General features: G+C 51.4%; 1 protein-coding gene across 13 annotated transcripts in view; it reads left to right on the forward strand.

Annotated features, from left to right (window-relative positions):
- Nucleotides 1-19,416, forward strand: part of SCRIB (scribble planar cell polarity protein) — a 399,297-nt gene that overhangs the window by 240,035 nt on the left and 139,846 nt on the right. For all 13 annotated transcript variants that reach the window (XM_068238215.1, XM_068238207.1, XM_068238205.1 and 10 more), the window contains one exon: nucleotides 7,288-7,377. In XM_068238215.1, the coding sequence (XP_068094316.1) occupies nucleotides 7,288-7,377 (90 nt within the window). The remainder of the gene's footprint in view (nucleotides 1-7,287; nucleotides 7,378-19,416) is intronic.

The raw sequence follows: 19,416 nt of genomic DNA on the forward strand, positions 1-19,416 counted from the left end.
ATGAGGTCACCACACACGCTACACGCCTCCTCTACATACAGAGACGTGTCCGCTGCTCCATGATGTCACCACACACGCTACATGCATCCTCTACATACAGAGACGTGTCCGCTGCTCCATGATGTCACCACACACGCTTCACGCGTCCTCTACATACAGAGACGTGTCCGCTGCTCCATGATGTCACCACACACGCTACACGCATCCTCTACATGCAGAGACTTCTCCGCTCCATGATGTCACCACACACGCTACACGCCTCCTCTACATACAGAGACATGTCCGCTGCTCCATGATGTCACCACACGCTACACGCATCCTCTACATACAGAGATGTATCCACTACTTAATGATGTCACCACACACGCTACATCCATCCTCTACATACAGAGACGTGTCCGCTGCTCCATGATGTCACCACACACGCTACATCCATCCTCTACATACAGAGACGTGTCCGCTGCTCCATGATGTCACCACACACGCTTCACGCATCCTCTACATACAGAGACGTGTCCGCTGCTCCATGATGTCACCACACACGCTACACGCCTCCTCTGCATGCAGAGAAGTGTCTGCTCCATGATGTCACCACACACGCTACATGCATCCTCTACATACAGACGTGTCCGCTGCTCCATGATGTCACCACACACGCTTCACGCATCCTCTACATACAGAGACGTGTCCGCTGCTCCATGATGTCACCACACACGCTACACGCCTCCTCTGCATGCAGAGAAGTGTCTGCTCCATGATGTCACCACACACGCTACATGCATCCTCTACATACAGAGACGTGTCCGCTGCTCCATGATGTCACCACACACGCTTCACGCATCCTCTACATACAGAGACGTGTCCGCTGCTCCATGATGTCACCACACGCTACACGCCTCCTCTACATACAGAGACGTGTCCGCTGCTCCATGATGCCACCACACACGCTACACGCATCCTCTACATGCAGAGAAGTGTCCGCTCCATGATGTCACCACACACGCTACACGCATCCTCTATATGCAGAGAAGTGTCCGCTCCATGATGTCACCACACACGCTTCACGCATCCTCTACATACAGAGACGTGTCCGGTGCTCCATGATGTCACCACACACGCTACACGCATCCTCTACATACAGAGACGTGTCCGCTGCTCCATGAGGTCACCACACAAGCTACACGCATCCTCTACATACATCCTCTACATACAGAGACGTGTCCGCTGCTCCATGACGTCACCACACGCTTCACGCATCCTCTACATACAGAGACTTGTCCGCTGCTCCATGATGTCACCACACACGCTACACGCATCCTCTACATACAGAGACGTGTCCGCTGCTCCATGAGGTCACCACACACGCTACACGCATCCTCTACATACAGAGACTTGTCTGCTGCTCCATGATGTCACCACACACGCTACACGCGTCCTCTACATACAGAGATGTATCCACTACTTAATGATGTCACCACACGCTACACGCCTCCTCTACATACAGAGAAGTGTCCACTCCATGATGTCACCACACACGCTACATGCATCCTCTACATACAGAGACGTGTCTGCTACTTCATGATGTCACCACACACGCTACACGCCTCCTCTACATGCAGAGACTTCTCCGCTCCATGATGTCACCACACACGCTTCACGCATCCTCTTCATACAGCGACGTGTCCACTGCTCCATGATGTCACCACACACGCTACACGCCTCCTCTACATACAGACATGTATCCACTACTTCATGATGTCACACACACGCTACATCCATCCTCTACATACATCCTCTACATACAGAGACGTGTCCGCTGCTCCATTAAGTCACCACACACGCTACACGCCTCCTCTACATACAGAGACGTGTCCGCTGCTCCATGATGTCACCACACACGCTACACGCCTCCTCTACATACAGAGACGTGTCCGCTGCTCCATGATGTCACCACACACGCTACACGCCTCCTCTGCATGCAGAAAAGTGTCCGCTCCATGATATCACCACACGCTACACGCATCCTCTACATACAGAGACATGTCCACTGCTCCATGATGTCACCACACACGCTACACGCCTCCTCTACATACAGACATGTATCCACTACTTCATGATGTCACCACACACGCTACATCCATCCTCTACATACATCCTTTACATACAGAGACGTGTCCGCTGCTCCATGATGTCACCACACACGCTACACGCCTCCTCTACATACAGAGACGTGTCCGCTGCTCCATGATGTCACCACACACGCTACACGCCTCCTCTACATACAGAGACGTGTCCGCTGCTCCATGATGTCACCACACACGCTACACGCCTCCTCTACATACAGAGACGTGTCCGCTGCTCCATGATGTCACCACACACGCTACACGCCTCCTCTGCATGCAGAAAAGTGTCCGCTCCATGATATCACCACACGCTACACGCATCCTCTACATACAGAGACATGTCCGCTCCATGATGTCTCCACATACGCTACACGCATCCTTTACATACAGAGATGTATCCACTACTTCATGATGTCACCACACACGCTACATGCATCCTCTACATGCAGAGATGTCTCCGTTCTACGATGTCACCACACGCTACACGCCTCCTCTACATACAGAGAAATGTCCACTCCACGAGGTCACCACACACGCTACACGCATCCTCTACATACAGAGACGTGTCCGCTGCTCCATGATGTCACCACACACGCTACACGCATCCTCTACATACAGATACGTGTCCGCTGCTCCATGATGTCACCACACACGCTACACGCATCCTCTACATGCAGAGACTTCTCCGCTCCATGATGTCACCACACACGCTTCACACATCCTCTACATACAGCGACGTGTCCACTGCTCCATGATGTCACCACACACGCTACACGCATCCTCTACATACAGAGACTTGTGTGCTCCATGATGTCACTACACGCATCCTCTACATACAGAGACGTGTCCGCTGCTCCATGATGTCACCACACACGCTACACGCCTCCTCTACATACAGAGACGTGTCCGCTGCTCCATGATTTCACCACACACGCTACACGCATCCTCTACATACAGAGACGTGTCCGCTGCTCCATGATGTCACCACACACGCTACACGCCTCCTCTACATACAAAGACGTGTCCGCTGCTCCATGATGTCACCACACATGCTACACACCTCCTCTACATACAGAGATGTGTCCGCTGCTCCATGATGTCACCACACACGCTACACGGCCTCCTCTGCATGCAGAAAAGTGTCCGCTCCATGATATCACCACACGCTACACACATCCTCTACATACAGAGACGTGTCCACTGCTCCATGATGTCACTACACACGCTACACGCCTCCTCTACATACAGAGATGTATCCACTACTTCATGATGTCACCACACACGCTACACGCCTCCTCTACATACAGAGAAGTGTCCACTCCATGATGTCACCACACACGCTACACGCATCCTCTACATGCATCCTCTACATGCATCCTCTACATACATCCTCTACATACAGAGACGTGTCCGCTGCTCCATGATGTCACCACACACGCTACACGCCTCCTCCACATGCAGAGAAGTGTCCGCTCCATGATGTCACCACACACGCTACACGCCTCCTCTACATGCAGAGAAGTGTCCGCTGCTCCATGATATCACCACACGCTACACGCATCCTCTACATACAGAGACGTGTCCGCTGCTCCATGATGTCACCTCACACGCTACACGCATCCTCTACATACAGAGACGTGTCCGCTGCTCCATGATGTCACCACACACGCTACACGCATCCTCTACATACAGAGACGTGTCCGCTGCTCCATGATGTCACCACACACGCTTCACGCATCCTCTACATACAGAGACGTGTCCGCTGCTCCATGATGTCACCACACACGCTACACGCCTCCTCTACATACAGAGACGTGTCCGCTGCTCCATGATGTCACCACACATGCTACATGCATCCTCTACATACAGAGGCGTGTCTGCTACTTCATGATGTCACCACACACGCTACACGCCTCCTCAACATGCAGAGACTTCTCCGCTCCATGATGTCACCACACACGCTACACGCCTCCTCTACATACAGACATGTATCCACTACTTCATGATGTCACACACACGCTACATCCATCCTCTACATACATCCTCTACATACAGAGACGTGTCCGCTGCTCCATTAAGTCACCACACACGCTACACGCCTCCTCTACATACAGAGACGTGTCCGCTGCTCCATGATGTCACCACACACGCTACACGCCTCCTCTACATACAGAAACGTGTCCGCTGCTCCATGATGTCACCACACACGCTACACGCCTCCTCTGCATGCAGAAAAGTGTCCGCTCCATGATATCACCACACGCTACACGCATCCTCTACATACAGAGACATGTCCACTGCTCCATGATGTCACCACACACGCTACACGCCTCCTCTACATACAGACATGTATCCACTACTTCATGATGTCACCACACACGCTACATCCATCCTCTACATACATCCTTTACATACAGAGACGTGTCAGCTGCTCCATGATGTCACCACACACGCTACACGCCTCCTCTACATACAGAGACGTGTCCGCTGCTCCATGATGTCACCACACACGCTACACGCCTCCTCTACATACAGAGACGTGTCCGCTGCTCCATGATGTCACCACACACGCTACACGCCTCCTCTACATACAGAGACGTGTCCGCTGCTCCATGATGTCACCACACACGCTACACGCCTCCTCTGCATGCAGAAAAGTGTCCGCTCCATGATATCACCACACGCTACACGCATCCTCTACATACAGAGACATGTCCGCTCCATGATGTCTCCACATACGCTACACGCATCCTTTACATACAGAGATGTATCCACTACTTCATGATGTCACCACACACGCTACATGCATCCTCTACATGCAGAGATGTCTCCGTTCTACGATGTCACCACACACGCTACACGCATCCTCTACATACAGAGACGTGTCCGCTGCTCCATGATGTCACCACACACGCTACACGCATCCTCTACATACAGATACGTGTCCGCTGCTCCATGATGTCACCACACACGCTACACGCATCCTCTACATGCAGAGACTTCTCCGCTCCATGATGTCACCACACACGCTTCACTCATTCTCTACATACAGCGACGTGTCCACTGCTCCATGATGTCACCACACACGCTACACGCATCCTCTACATACAGAGACTTGTGTGCTCCGTGATGTCACCACACACGCTACACGCATCCTCTACATACAGAGACGTGTCCGCTGCTCCATGATGTCACCACACACGCTACACGCCTCCTCTACATACAGAGACGTGTCCGCTGCTCCATGATTTCACCACACACGCTACACGCATCCTCTACATACAGAGACGTGTCCGCTGCTCCATGATGTCACCACACACGCTACACGCCTCCTCTACATACAAAGACGTGTCCGCTGCTCCATGATGTCACCACACATGCTACACGCCTCCTCTACATACAGAGATGTGTCCGCTGCTCCATGATGTCACCACACACGCTACACGCCTCCTCTGCATGCAGAAAAGTGTCCGCTCCATGATATCACCACACGCTACACACATCCTCTACATACAGAGACGTGTCCACTGCTCCATGATGTCACTACACACGCTACACGCCTCCTCTACATACAGAGATGTATCCACTACTTCATGATGTCACCACACACGCTACACGCCTCCTCTACATACAGAGAAGTGTCCACTCCATGATGTCACCACATACGCTACACGCATCCTCTACATGCATCCTCTACATGCATCCTCTACATACATCCTCTACATACAGAGACGTGTCCGCTGCTCCATGATGTCACCACACACGCTACACGCCTCCTCCACATGCAGAGAAGTGTCCGCTCCATGATGTCACCACACACGCTACACGCCTCCTCTACATGCAGAGAAGTGTCCGCTGCTCCATGATATCACCACACGCTACACGCATCCTCTACATACAGAGACGTGTCCGCTGCTCCATGATGTCACCACACACGCTACACGCATCCTCTACATACAGAGACGTGTCCGCTGCTCCATGATGTCACCACACACGCTACACGCATCCTCTACATACAGAGACGTGTCCGCTGCTCCATGATGTCACCACACACGCTTCACGCATCCTCTACATACAGAGACGTGTCCGCTGCTCCATGATGTCACCACACACGCTACACGCCTCCTCTACATACAGAGACGTGTCCGCTGCTCCATGATGTCACCACACACGCTACATGCATCCTCTACATACAGAGACGTGTCCGCTGCTCCATGATGTCACCACACACGCTACACGCATCCTCTACATACAGAGACGTGTCCGCTGCTCCATGATGTCACCACACACGCTACACGCATCCTCTACATACAGAGACTTCTCCGCTCCATGAGGTCACCACACACGCTACACGCCTCCTCTACATACAGACATGTATCCACTACTTCATGATGTCACCACACACGCTACATGCATCCTCTACATGCAGAGATGTCTCCGTTCCACGATGTCACCACACACACGCATCCTCTACCCCATGATGTCACCACAGAATGACACACGCTACACGCATCCTCTACCCCATGATGTCACCACAGAATGACACACGCTACACGCATCCTCTACTCCATGATGTCACCACAGAATGACACGCTACACGCATCCTCTACCCCATGATGTCACCACAGAATGACAGATGCTACACGCATCCTCTACTCCATGATGTCACCACAGAATGACACACGCTACACGCATCCTCTACCCCATGATGTCACCACAGAATGACACACGCTACACGCATCCTCTACTCCATGATGTCACCACAGAATGACACACGCTACACGCATCCTCTACCCCATGATGTCACCACAGAATGACACACGCTACATGCATCCTCTACTCCATGATGTCACCACAGAATGACACACGCTACAAGCATCCTCTCCTGCGCCCTCCCCATACGTTCTCTGGTATAAGAATACAGAGATAATGTAGCTGTATGTAACATTTCCATAGCATGTACAGATACCCCACATCTGATGTCTGTAGCAGCTTTACCCCTCTTCTATAAGCGGCAATTGTCAGTGGCAGAATGTCTCGGCTGGTTGTTACCATATGGGGAGCTGACTGTCAGCTGAAGTGATCACAGATCAGAGCTACATCTAGTGACTGCACGGGCTTGTCTTCTCCTCTGACTGACTCGGCTTTCTCTGTTTGTTTTTAGGGTTACCCGACACCGACTACTGAGCCCCTGAAGCTGGATTACAAGACGCTGGCAGCACTGCCTAGCAGCGGCCTTCCCAAGGGCAACAGGGTGAGTATATGTGCCGAGGACTGAGTGGTGTAACCGTGTCTCTGAGGTCAGACTCCAGGCTTGGTGTAACGGTGTCTCTGAGGTCAGACTCCAGGCTTGGTGTAACGGTGTCTCTGAGGTCAGACTCCAGGCTTGGTGTAACGGTGTCTCTGAGGTTAGGGTCCAGGCTTGGTGTAACCGTGTCTGAGGTCAGACTCCAGGCTTGGTGTAACGGTGTCTCTGAGGTCAGACTCCAGGCTTGGTGTAACGGTGTCTCTGAGGTCAGGGTCAAGGCTTGGTGTAACCGTGTCTCTGAGGTCAGGGTCCAGGCTTGGTGTAACCGTGTCTCTGAGGTCAGGGTCCAGGCTTGGTGTAACCATGTCTCTGAGGTCAGGGTCAAGGCTTGGTGTAACCGTGTCTCTGAGGTCAGGGTCCAGGCTTGGTGTAACCGTGTCTCTGAGGTCAGACTCCAGGCTTGGTGTAACCGTGTCTCTGAGGTCAGGGTCCAGGCTTGGTGTAACCATGTCTCTGAGGTCAGGGTCCAGGCTTGGTGTAACCGTGTCTCTGAGGTCAGGGTCCAGGCTTGGTGTAACCATGTCTCTGTGGTCAGACTCCAGGCTTGGTGTAACCGTGTCTCTGAGGTCAGGGTCCAGGCTTGGTGTAACAGTGTCTCTGAGGTCAGACTCCAGGCTTGGTGTAACCGTGTCTCTGAGGTCAGACTCCAGGCTTGGTGTAACCGTATCTCTGAGGTCAGGGTCCAGGCTTGGTGTAACCATGTCTCTGAGGTCAGGGTCCAGGCTTGGTGTAACCATGTCTCTGAGGTCAGGGTCCAGGCTTGGTGTAACAGTGTCTCTGAGGTCAGACTCCAGGCTTGGTGTAACCGTGTCTCTGAGGTCAGACTCCAGGCTTGGTGTAACCGTATCTCTGAGGTCAGGGTCCAGGCTTGGTGTAACCGTGTCTCTGAGGTCAGGGTCCAGGCTTGGTGTAACCGTGTCTCTGAGGTCAGACTCCAGGCTTGGTGTAACCGTGTCTCTGAGGTCAGGGTCCAGGCTTGGTGTAACCGTGTCTCTGAGGTCAGAGTCCAGGCTTGGTGTAACCGTGTCTCTGAGGTCAGACTCCAGGCTTGGTGTAACAGTGTCTCTGAGGTCAGACTCCAGGCTCGGTGTAACCGTTTCTCTGAGGTCAGACTCCAGGCTTGGTGTAACCGTGTCTCTGAGGTCAGGGTCCAGGCTTGGTGTAACCATGTCTCTGAGGTCAGGGTCCAGGCTTGGTGTAACCGTGTCTCTGAGGTCAGACTCCAGGCTTGGTGTAACCGTGTCTGAGGTCAGGGTCCAGGCTTGGTGTAACCGTGTCTCTGAGGTCAGGGTCCAGGCTTGATGTAACCATGTCTCTGAGGTCAGGGTCCAGGCTTGATGTAACAGTGTCTCTGAGGTCAGACTCCAGGCTTGGTGTAACCGTGTCTCTGAGGTCAGGGTCCAGGCTTGGTGTAACCGTGTCTCTGAGGTCAGGGTCCAGGCTTGGTGTAACAGTGTCTCTGTGGTCAGACTCCAGGCTTGGTGTAACCGTGTCTCTGAGGTCAGGGTCCAGGCTTGGTGTGACCGTGTCTCTGAGGTCAGGGTCCAGGCTTGGTGTAACCGTGTCTCTGAGGTCAGGGTCCAGGCTTGGTGTAACAGTGTCTCTGTGGTCAGACTCCAGGCTTGGTGTAACCGTGTCTCTGAGGTCAGGGTCCAGGCTTGGTGTAACCGTGTCTGAGGTCAGACTCCAGGCTTGGTGTAACCGTGTCTCTGAGGTCAGGGTCCAGGCTTGGTGTAACCATGTCTCTGAGGTCAGGGTCCAGGCTTGGTGTAACCGTGTCTCTGAGGTCAGACTCCAGGCTTGGTGTAACCGTGTCTGAGTTCAGACTCCAGGCTTGGTGTAACCGTGTCTCTGAGGTCAGACTCCAGGCTTGGTGTAACCGTGTCTCTGAGGTCAGGGTGCAGGCTTGGTGTAACCGTGTCTCTGAGGTCAGGGTCCAGGCTTGGTGTAACCGTGTCTCTGAGGTCAGACTCCAGGCTTGGTGTAACAGTGTCTCTGAGGTCAAACTCCAGGCTCGGTGTAACCGTGTCTCTGAGGTCAGACTCCAGGCTTGGTGTAACCGTGTCTCTGAGGTCAGGGTCCAGGCTTGGTGTAACCATGTCTCTGAGGTCAGGGTCCAGGCTTGGTGTAACCGTGTCTCTGAGGTCAGACTCCAGGCTTGGTGTAACCGTGTCTCTGAGGTCAGACTCCAGGCTTGGTGTAACCGTATCTCTGAGGTCAGGGTCCAGGCTTGGTGTAACCGTGTCTCTGAGGTCAGGGTCCAGGCTTGGTTTAACCGTGTCTCTGAGGTCAGACTCCAGGCTTGGTGTAACCGTGTCTGAGGTCAGGGTCCAGGTTTGGTGTAACAGTGTCCCTGAGGTCAGGGTCCAGGCTTGGTGTAACCGTGTCTCTGAGGTCAGGGTCCAGGCTTGATGTAACCATGTCTCTGAGGTCAGGGTCCAGGCTTGATGTAACAGTGTCTCTGAGGTCAGACTCCAGGCTTGGTGTAACCGTGTCTCTGAGGTCAGGGTCCAGGCTTGGTGTAACCGTGTCTCTGAGGTCAGGGTCCAGGCTTGGTGTAACCGTGTCTCTGAGGTCAGGGTCCAGGCTTGGTGTAACCGTGTCTCTGAGGTCAGGGTCCAGGCTTGGTGTAACAGTGTCTCTGAGGTCAGGGTCCAGGCTTGGTGTAACCGTGTCTCTGAGGTCAGGGTCCAGGCTTGGTGTAACCGTGTCTCTGAGGTCAGGGTCCAGGCTTGGTGTAACAGTGTCTCTGTGTTCAGACTCCAGGCTTGGTGTAACCGTGTCTCTGAGGTCAGGATCCAGGCTTGGTGTAACCGTGTCTGAGGTCAGACTCCAGGCTTGGTGTAACCGTGTCTCTGAGGTCAGACTCCAGGCTTGGTGTAACCGTGTCCCTGAGGTCAGACTCCAGGCTTGGTGTAACCGTGTCTCTGAGGTCAGGGTGCAGGCTTGGTGTAACCGTGTCTCTGAGGTCAGGGTCCAGGCTTGGTGTAACAGTGTCTGAGGTCAGACTCCAGGCTTGGTGTAACCGTGTCTCTGAGGTCAGACTCCAGGCTTGGTGTAACCGTGTCTCTGAGGTCAGACTCCAGGCTTGGTGTAACCGTGTCTCTGAGGTCAGTGTGCAGGCTTGGTGTAACCGTGTCTCTGAGGTCAGGGTCCAGGCTTGGTGTAACCGTGTCTGAGGTCAGTGTCCAGGCTTGGTGTAACCGTGTCTCTGAGGTCAGGGTTTAGGCTTGGTGTAACCGTGTCTCTGAGGTCAGACTCCAGGCTTGGTGTAACCGTGTCTCTGAGGTCAGGGTCCAGGCTTGGTGTAACCGTGTCTCTGAGGTCATTGTCCAGGCTTGGTGTAACCGTGTGTCTGAGGTCAGGGTCCAGGCTTGGTGTAACCGTGTCTCTGAGGTCAGGGTCCAGGCTTGGTGTAACCGTGTCTCTGAGGTCAGGGTCCAGGCTTGGTGTAACCGTGTCTCTGAGGTCAGACTCCAGGCTTGGTGTAACCGTGTCTCTGAGGTCAGGGTCCAGGCTTGGTGTAACCGTGTCTCTGAGGTCAGGGTCCAGGCTTGGTGTAACCGTGTCTCTGAGGTCAGACTCTAAGGGCTCTTTCACACCAGAGCCCTTTTTCAGCGTCTATACTTTGCGGGTAAAAGGAAAACCCATAGACTTTCCTTTTACCTTTCGCACCCGACGCTGCTTTTCGATGCGTTGCGGTACAACGCACCCGGGAGCTGTTTCTCGTCGGGAATCGGCGTTTTCCCATCGGGTTAATTAATGCTACCGCCGCTATTCAGCGTTGCACTGCAGATTCTCGACGACAGCCGCAGGCTAGTCAATGCGTTCAGGAGAGCGGCTCCGTGCATTGTTAGATGTGAACGGAGCCTAAGCTTGGTGTAACAGTGTCTCTATCTCATCCATATATGGTCTGATATGTCACAGCAGGATTGGTATCACGGAGGTAGTCAGGTGGTAGAGAGGGGTACATGTATGGTCTGATATGTCACAGCAGGATTGGTATCACGGAGGTAGTCAGGTGGTAGGCGGGGGTACATGTATGATCTGATATGTCACAGCAGGATTGGTATGACGGAGGTAGTCAGGTGGTAGAGAGGGGTACATGTATGATCTGATATGTCACAGCAGGATTGGTATCACGGAGGTAGTCAGGTGGTAGGCGGGGGTACATGTATGGTCTGATATGTCACAGCAGGATTGGTATCACGGAGGTAGTCAGGTGGTAGAGAGGAGTACATGTATGATCTGATATGTCACAGCAGGATTGGTATGACGGAGGTAGTCAGGTGGTAGAGAGGAGTACATGTATGATCTGATATGTCACAGCAGGATTGGTATCACGGAGGTAGTCAGGTGGTAGGCGGGGGTACATGTATGATCTGATATGTCACAGCAGGATTGGTATGACGGAGGTAGTCAGGTGGTAGAGAGGAGTACATGTAGGATCTGATATGTCACAGCAGGATTGGTATGACGGAGGTAGTCAGGTGGTAGGCGGGGGTACATATATGATCTGATATGTCACAGCAGGATTGGTATGACGGAGGTAGTCAGGTGGTAGAGAGGGGCACATGTATGATCTGATATGTCACAGCAGGATTGGTATCACGGAGGTAGTCAGGTGGTAGGCGGGGGTACATGTATGATCTGATATGTCACAGCAGGATTGGTATCACGGAGGTAGTCAGGTGGTAGAGAGGGGTACATGTATGATCTGATATGTCACAGCAGGATTGGTATGACGGAGGTAGTCAGGTGGTAGAGAGGGGTACATGTATGATCTGATATGTCACAGCAGGATTGGTATTACAGAGGTAGTCAGGTGGTAGGCGGGGGTACATGTATGATCTGATATGTCACAGCAGGATTGGTATTACGGAGGTAGTCAGGTGGTAGGGAGGGGTACATGTATGGTCTGATATGTCACAGCAGGATTGGTATCACTGAGGTAGTCAGGTGGTAGAGAGGAGTACATGTATGATCTGATATGTCACAGCAGGATTGGTATCACTGAGGTAGTCAGGTGGTAGAGAGGGGTACATGTATGATCTGATATGTCACAGCAGGATTGGTATCACGGAGGTAGTCAGGTGGTAGGGAGGGGCACATGTATGATCTGATATGTCACAGCAGGATTGGTATCACGGAGGTAGTCAGGTGGTAGGCGGGGGTACATGTATGATCTGATATGTCACAGCAGGATTGGTATCACGGAGGTAGTCAGGTGGTAGGCGGGGGTACATGTATGATCTGATATGTCACAGCAGGATTGGTATCACGGAGGTAGTCAGGTGGTAGGGAGGGGTACATGTATGATCTGAAATGTCACAGCAGGATTGGTATCACGGAAGTAGTCAGGTGGTAGAGAGGGGCACATGTATGATCTGATATGTCACAGCAGGATTGGTATCACGGAGGTAGTCAGGTGGTAGGGAGGGGTACATGTATGATCTGATATGTCACAGCAGGATTGGTAACACGTAGGTTGTCAGGTGGTAGAGAGGGGCACATGTATGATCTGATATGTCACAGCAGGATTGGTATCACGGAGGTAGTCAGGTGGTAGAGAGGGGTACATGTATGATCTGATATGTCACAGCAGGATTGGTATCACGGAGGTAGTCAGGTGGTATGGAGGGGTACATGTATGATCTGATATGTCACAGCAGGATTGGTATCACGGAGGTAGTCAGGTGGTAGAGAGGAGTACTTGTTTGATCTGATATGTCACAGCAGGATTGGTATCACGGAGGTAGTCAGGTGGTAGAGAGGGGCACATGTATGATCTGATATGTCACAGCAGGATTGGTATCACGGAGGTAGTCAGGTGGTAGAGAGGAGTACATGTAGGATCTGATATGTCACAGCAGGATTGGTATCACGGAGGTAGTCAGGTGGTAGGCGGGGGTACATGTATGATCTGATATGTCACAGCAGGATTGGTATGACGGAGGTAGTCAGGTGGTAGAGAGGGGTACATGTATGATCTGATATGTCACAGTAGGATTGGTATTACGGAGGTAGTCAGGTGGTAGGCGGGGGTACATGTATGATCTGATATGTCACAGCAGGATTGGTATTACGTAGGTAATCAGGTGGTAGGCGGGGGTACATGTATGATCTGATATGTCACAGCAGGATTGGTATCACGGAGGTAGTCAGGTGGTAGGCGGGGGTACATGTTTGATCTGATATGTCACAGCAGGATTGGTATCACGGAGGTAGTCAGGTGGTAGAGAGGGGTACATGTATGATCTGATATGTCACAGCAGGATTGGTATCACGGAGGTAGTCAGGTGGTAGAGAGGAGTACATGTAGGATCTGATATGTCACAGCAGGATTGGTATCACGGAGGTAGTCAGGTGGTAGGGAGGGGTACATGTATGATCTGATATGTCACAGCAGGATTGGTAACACGTAGGTTGTCAGGTGGTAGAGAGGGGCACATGTATGATCTGATATGTCACAGCAGGATTGGTATCACGGAGGTAGTCAGGTGGTAGAGAGGGGTACATGTATGATCTGATATGTCACAGCAGGATTGGTATCACGGAGGTAGTCAGGTGGTAGGGAGGGGTACATGTATGATCTGATATGTCACAGCAGGATTGGTATCACGGAGGTAGTCAGGTGGTAGAGAGGAGTACATGTTTGATCTGATATGTCACAGCAGGATTGGTATCACGGAGGTAGTCAGGTGGTAGAGAGGGGCACATGTATGATCTGATATGTCACAGCAGGATTGGTATCACGGAGGTAGTCAGGTGGTAGAGAGGAGTACATGTAGGATCTGATATGTCACAGCAGGATTGGTATCACGGAGGTAGTCAGGTGGTAGGCGGGGGTACATGTATGATCTGATATGTCACAGCAGGATTGGTATGACGGAGGTAGTCAGGTGGTAGAGAGGGGTACATGTATGATCTGATATGTCACAGTAGGATTGGTATTACGGAGGTAGTCAGGTGGTAGGCGGGGGTACATGTATGATCTGATATGTCACAGCAGGATTGGTATTACGGAGGTAGTCAGGTGGTAGGCGGGGGTACATGTATGATCTGATATGTCACAGCAGGATTGGTATCACGGAGGTAGTCTGGTGGTAGAGAGGGGTACATGTATGATCTGATATGTCACAGCAGGATTGGTATCACGGAGGTAGTCAGGTGGTAGGCGGGGGTACATGTATGATCTGATATGTCACAGCAGGATTGGTATCACGGAGGTAGTCAGGTGGTAGGGAGGGGCACATGTATGATCTGATATGTCACAGCAGGATTGGTATTACGGAGGTAGTCAGGTGGTAGGCGGGGGTACATGTATGATCTGATATGTCACAGCAGGATTGGTATCACGGAGGTAGTCAGGTGGTAGGGAGGGGTACATGTATGATCTGATATGTCACAGCAGGATTGGTATCACGGAAGTAGTCAGGTGGTAGAGAGGGGTACATGTATGATCTGATATGTCACAGCAGGATTGGTATCACGGAGGTAGTCAGGTGGTAGAGAGGGGTACATGTATGATCTGATATGTCACAGCAGGATTGGTATCACGGAGGTAGTCTGGTGGTAGAGAGGGGTACATGTATGATCTGATATGTCACAGCAGGATTGGTATCACGGAGGTAGTCAGGTGGTAGGCGGGGGTACATGTATGATCTGATATGTCACAGCAGGATTGGTATCACGGAGGTAGTCAGGTGGTAGAGAGGAGTACATGTATGATCTGATATGTCACAGCAGGATTGGTATGACGGAGGTAGTCAGGTGGTAGAGAGGGGTACATGTATGATCTGATATGTCACAGCAGGATTGGTATTACGGAGGTAGTCAGGTGGTAGGCGGGGGTACATGTATGATCTGATATGTCACAGCAGGATTGGTATCACGGAGGTAGTCAGGTGGTAGGGAGGGGTACATGTATGATCTGATATGTCACAGCAGGATTGGTATCACGGAAGTAGTCAGGTGGTAGAGAGGGGCACATGTATGATCTGATATGTCACAGCAGGATTGGTATCACGGAGGTAGTCAGGTGGTAGGCGGGGGTACATGTATGATCTGATATGTCACAGCAGGATTGGTATCACGGAGGTAGTCAGGTGGTAGAGAGGGGGTACATATATGATCTGATATGTCACAGCAAGATTGGTATCACGGAGGTAGTCAGGTGGTAGAGAGGGGCACATGTATGATCTGATATGTCACAGCAGGATTGGTATCACGGAGGTAGTCAGGTGGTAGGGAGGGGTACATGTATGATCTGATATGTCACAGCAGGATTGGTATCACGGAGGTAGTCAGGTGGTAGAGAGGAGTACATGTATGATCTGATATGTCACAGCAGGATTGGTATCACGGAGGTAGTCAGGTGGTAGGGAGGGGCACATGTATGATCTGATATGTCACAGCAGGATTGGTATCACGGAGGTAGTCAGGTGGTAGGCGGGGGTACATGTTTGATCTGATATGTCACAGCAGGATTGGTATCACGGAGGTAGTCAGGTGGTAGGCGGGGGTACATGTATGATCTGATATGTCACAGCAGGATTGGTATCACGGAGGTAGTCAGGTGGTAGAGAGGGGTACATGTATGATCTGATATGTCACAGCAGGATTGGTATCACGGAAGTATTCAGGTGGTAGAGAGGGGCACATGTATGATCTGATATGTCACAGCAGGATTGGTATCACGGAGGTAGTCAGGTGGTAGGCGGGGGTACATGTATGATCTGATATGTCACAGCAGGATTGGTATCACGGAGGTAGTCAGGTGGTAGAGAGGGGTACATGTATGATCTGATATGTCACAGCAGGATTGGTATCACGGAAGTATTCAGGTGGTAGAGAGGGGCACATGTATGATCTGATATGTCACAGCAGGATTGGTATCACGGAGGTAGTCAGGTGGTAGGGAGGGGTACATGTATGATCTGATATGTCACAGCAGGATTGGTATCACGGAGGTAGTCAGGTGGTAGAGAGGGGTACATGTATGATCTGATATGTCACAGCAGGATTGGTATCACGGAGGTAGTCAGGTGGTAGGCGGGGGTACATGTTTGATCTGATATGTCACAGCAGGATTGGTATCACGGAGGTAGTCAGGTGGTAGGCGGGGGTACATGTATGATCTGATATGTCACAGCAGGATTGGTATCACGGAGGTAGTCAGGTGGTAGAGAGGAGTACTTGTTTGATCTGATATGTCACAGCAGGATTGGTATCACGGAGGTAGTCAGGTGGTAGAGAGGGGCACATGTATGATCTGATATGTCACAGCAGGATTGGTATCACGGAGGTAGTCAGGTGGTAGAGAGGAGTACATGTAGGATCTGATATGTCACAGCAGGATTGGTATCACGGAGGTAGTCAGGTGGTAGGCGGGGGTACATGTATGATCTGATATGTCACAGCAGGATTGGTATGACGGAGGTAGTCAGGTGGTAGAGAGGGGTACATGTATGATCTGATATGTCACAGTAGGATTGGTATTACGGAGGTAGTCAGGTGGTAGGCGGGGGTACATGTATGATCTGATATGTCACAGCAGGATTGGTATTACGTAGGTAATCAGGTGGTAGGCGGGGGTACATGTATGATCTGATATGTCACAGCAGGATTGGTATCACGGAGGTAGTCAGGTGGTAGGCGGGGGTACATGTTTGATCTGATATGTCACAGCAGGATTGGTATCACGGAGGTAGTCAGGTGGTAGAGAGGGGTACATGTATGATCTGATATGTCACAGCAGGATTGGTATCACGGAGGTAGTCAGGTGGTAGAGAGGAGTACATGTAGGATCTGATATGTCACAGCAGGATTGGTATCACGGAGGTAGTCAGGTGGTAGGGAGGGGTACATGTATGATCTGATATGTCACAGCAGGATTGGTAACACGTAGGTTGTCAGGTGGTAGAGAGGGGCACATGTATGATCTGATATGTCACAGCAGGATTGGTATCACGGAGGTAGTCAGGTGGTAGAGAGGGGTACATGTATGATCTGATATGTCACAGCAGGATTGGTATCACGGAGGTAGTCAGGTGGTAGGGAGGGGTACATGTATGATCTGATATGTCACAGCAGGATTGGTATCACGGAGGTAGTCAGGTGGTAGAGAGGAGTACATGTTTGATCTGATATGTCACAGCAGGATTGGTATCACGGAGGTAGTCAGGTGGTAGAGAGGGGCACATGTATGATCTGATATGTCACAGCAGGATTGGTATCACGGAGGTAGTCAGGTGGTAGAGAGGAGTACATGTAGGATCTGATATGTCACAGCAGGATTGGTATCACGGAGGTAGTCAGGTGGTAGGCGGGGGTACATGTATGATCTGATATGTCACAGCAGGATTGGTATGACGGAGGTAGTCAGGTGGTAGAGAGGGGTACATGTATGATCTGATATGTCACAGTAGGATTGGTATTACGGAGGTAGTCAGGTGGTAGGCGGGGGTACATGTATGATCTGATATGTCACAGCAGGATTGGTATTACGGAGGTAGTCAGGTGGTAGGCGGGGGTACATGTATGATCTGATATGTCACAGCAGGATTGGTATCACGGAGGTAGTCTGGTGGTAGAGAGGGGTACATGTATGATCTGATATGTCACAGCAGGATTGGTATCACGGAGGTAGTCAGGTGGTAGGCGGGGGTACATGTATGATCTGATATGTCACAGCAGGATTGGTATCACGGAGGTAGTCAGGTGGTAGGGAGGGGCACATGTATGATCTGATATGTCACAGCAGGATTGGTATTACGGAGGTAGTCAGGTGGTAGGCGGGGGTACATGTATGATCTGATATGTCACAGCAGGATTGGTATCACGGAGGTAGTCAGGTGGTAGGGAGGGGTACATGTATGATCTGATATGTCACAGCAGGATTGGTATCACGGAAGTAGTCAGGTGGTAGAGAGGGGTACATGTATGATCTGATATGTCACAGCAGGATTGGTATCACGGAGGTAGTCAGGTGGTAGAGAGGGGTACATGTATGATCTGATATGTCACAGCAGGATTGGTATCACGGAGGTAGTCTGGTGGTAGAGAGGGGTACATGTATGATCTGATATGTCACAGCAGGATTGGTATCACGGAGGTAGTCAGGTGGTAGGCGGGGGTACATGTATGATCTGATATGTCACAGCAGGATTGGTATCACGGAGGTAGTCAGGTGGTAGAGAGGAGTACATGTATGATCTGATATGTCACAGCAGGATTGGTATGACGGAGGTAGTCAGGTGGTAGAGAGGGGTACATGTATGATCTGATATGTCACAGCAGGATTGGTATTACGGAGGTAGTCAGGTGGTAGGCGGGGGTACATGTATGATCTGATATGTCACAGCAGGATTGGTATCACGGAGGTAGTCAGGTGGTAGGGAGGGGTACATGTATGATCTGATATGTCACAGCAGGATTGGTATCACGGAAGTAGTCAGGTGGTAGAGAGGGGCACATGTATGATCTGATATGTCACAGCAGGATTGGTATCACGGAGGTAGTCAGGTGGTAGGCGGGGGTACATGTATGATCTGATATGTCACAGCAGGATTGGTATCACGGAGGTAGTCAGGTGGTAGAGAGGGGGTACATATATGATCTGATATGTCACAGCAAGATTGGTATCACGGAGGTAGTCAGGTGGTAGAGAGGGGCACATGTATGATCTGATATGTCACAGCAGGATTGGTATCACGGAGGTAGTCAGGTGGTAGGGAGGGGTACATGTATGATCTGATATGTCACAGCAGGATTGGTATCACGGAGGTAGTCAGGTGGTAGAGAGGAGTACATGTATGATCTGATATGTCACAGCAGGATTGGTATCACGGAGGTAGTCAGGTGGTAGGGAGGGGCACATGTATGATCTGATATGTCACAGCAGGATTGGTATCACGGAGGTAGTCAGGTGGTAGGCGGGGGTACATGTTTGATCTGATATGTCACAGCAGGATTGGTATCACG

The sequence above is a fragment of the Hyperolius riggenbachi genome, chromosome 5 (assembly GCF_040937935.1).
Source record: "Hyperolius riggenbachi isolate aHypRig1 chromosome 5, aHypRig1.pri, whole genome shotgun sequence".
Lineage (NCBI taxonomy): Eukaryota > Metazoa > Chordata > Amphibia > Anura > Hyperoliidae > Hyperolius > Hyperolius riggenbachi.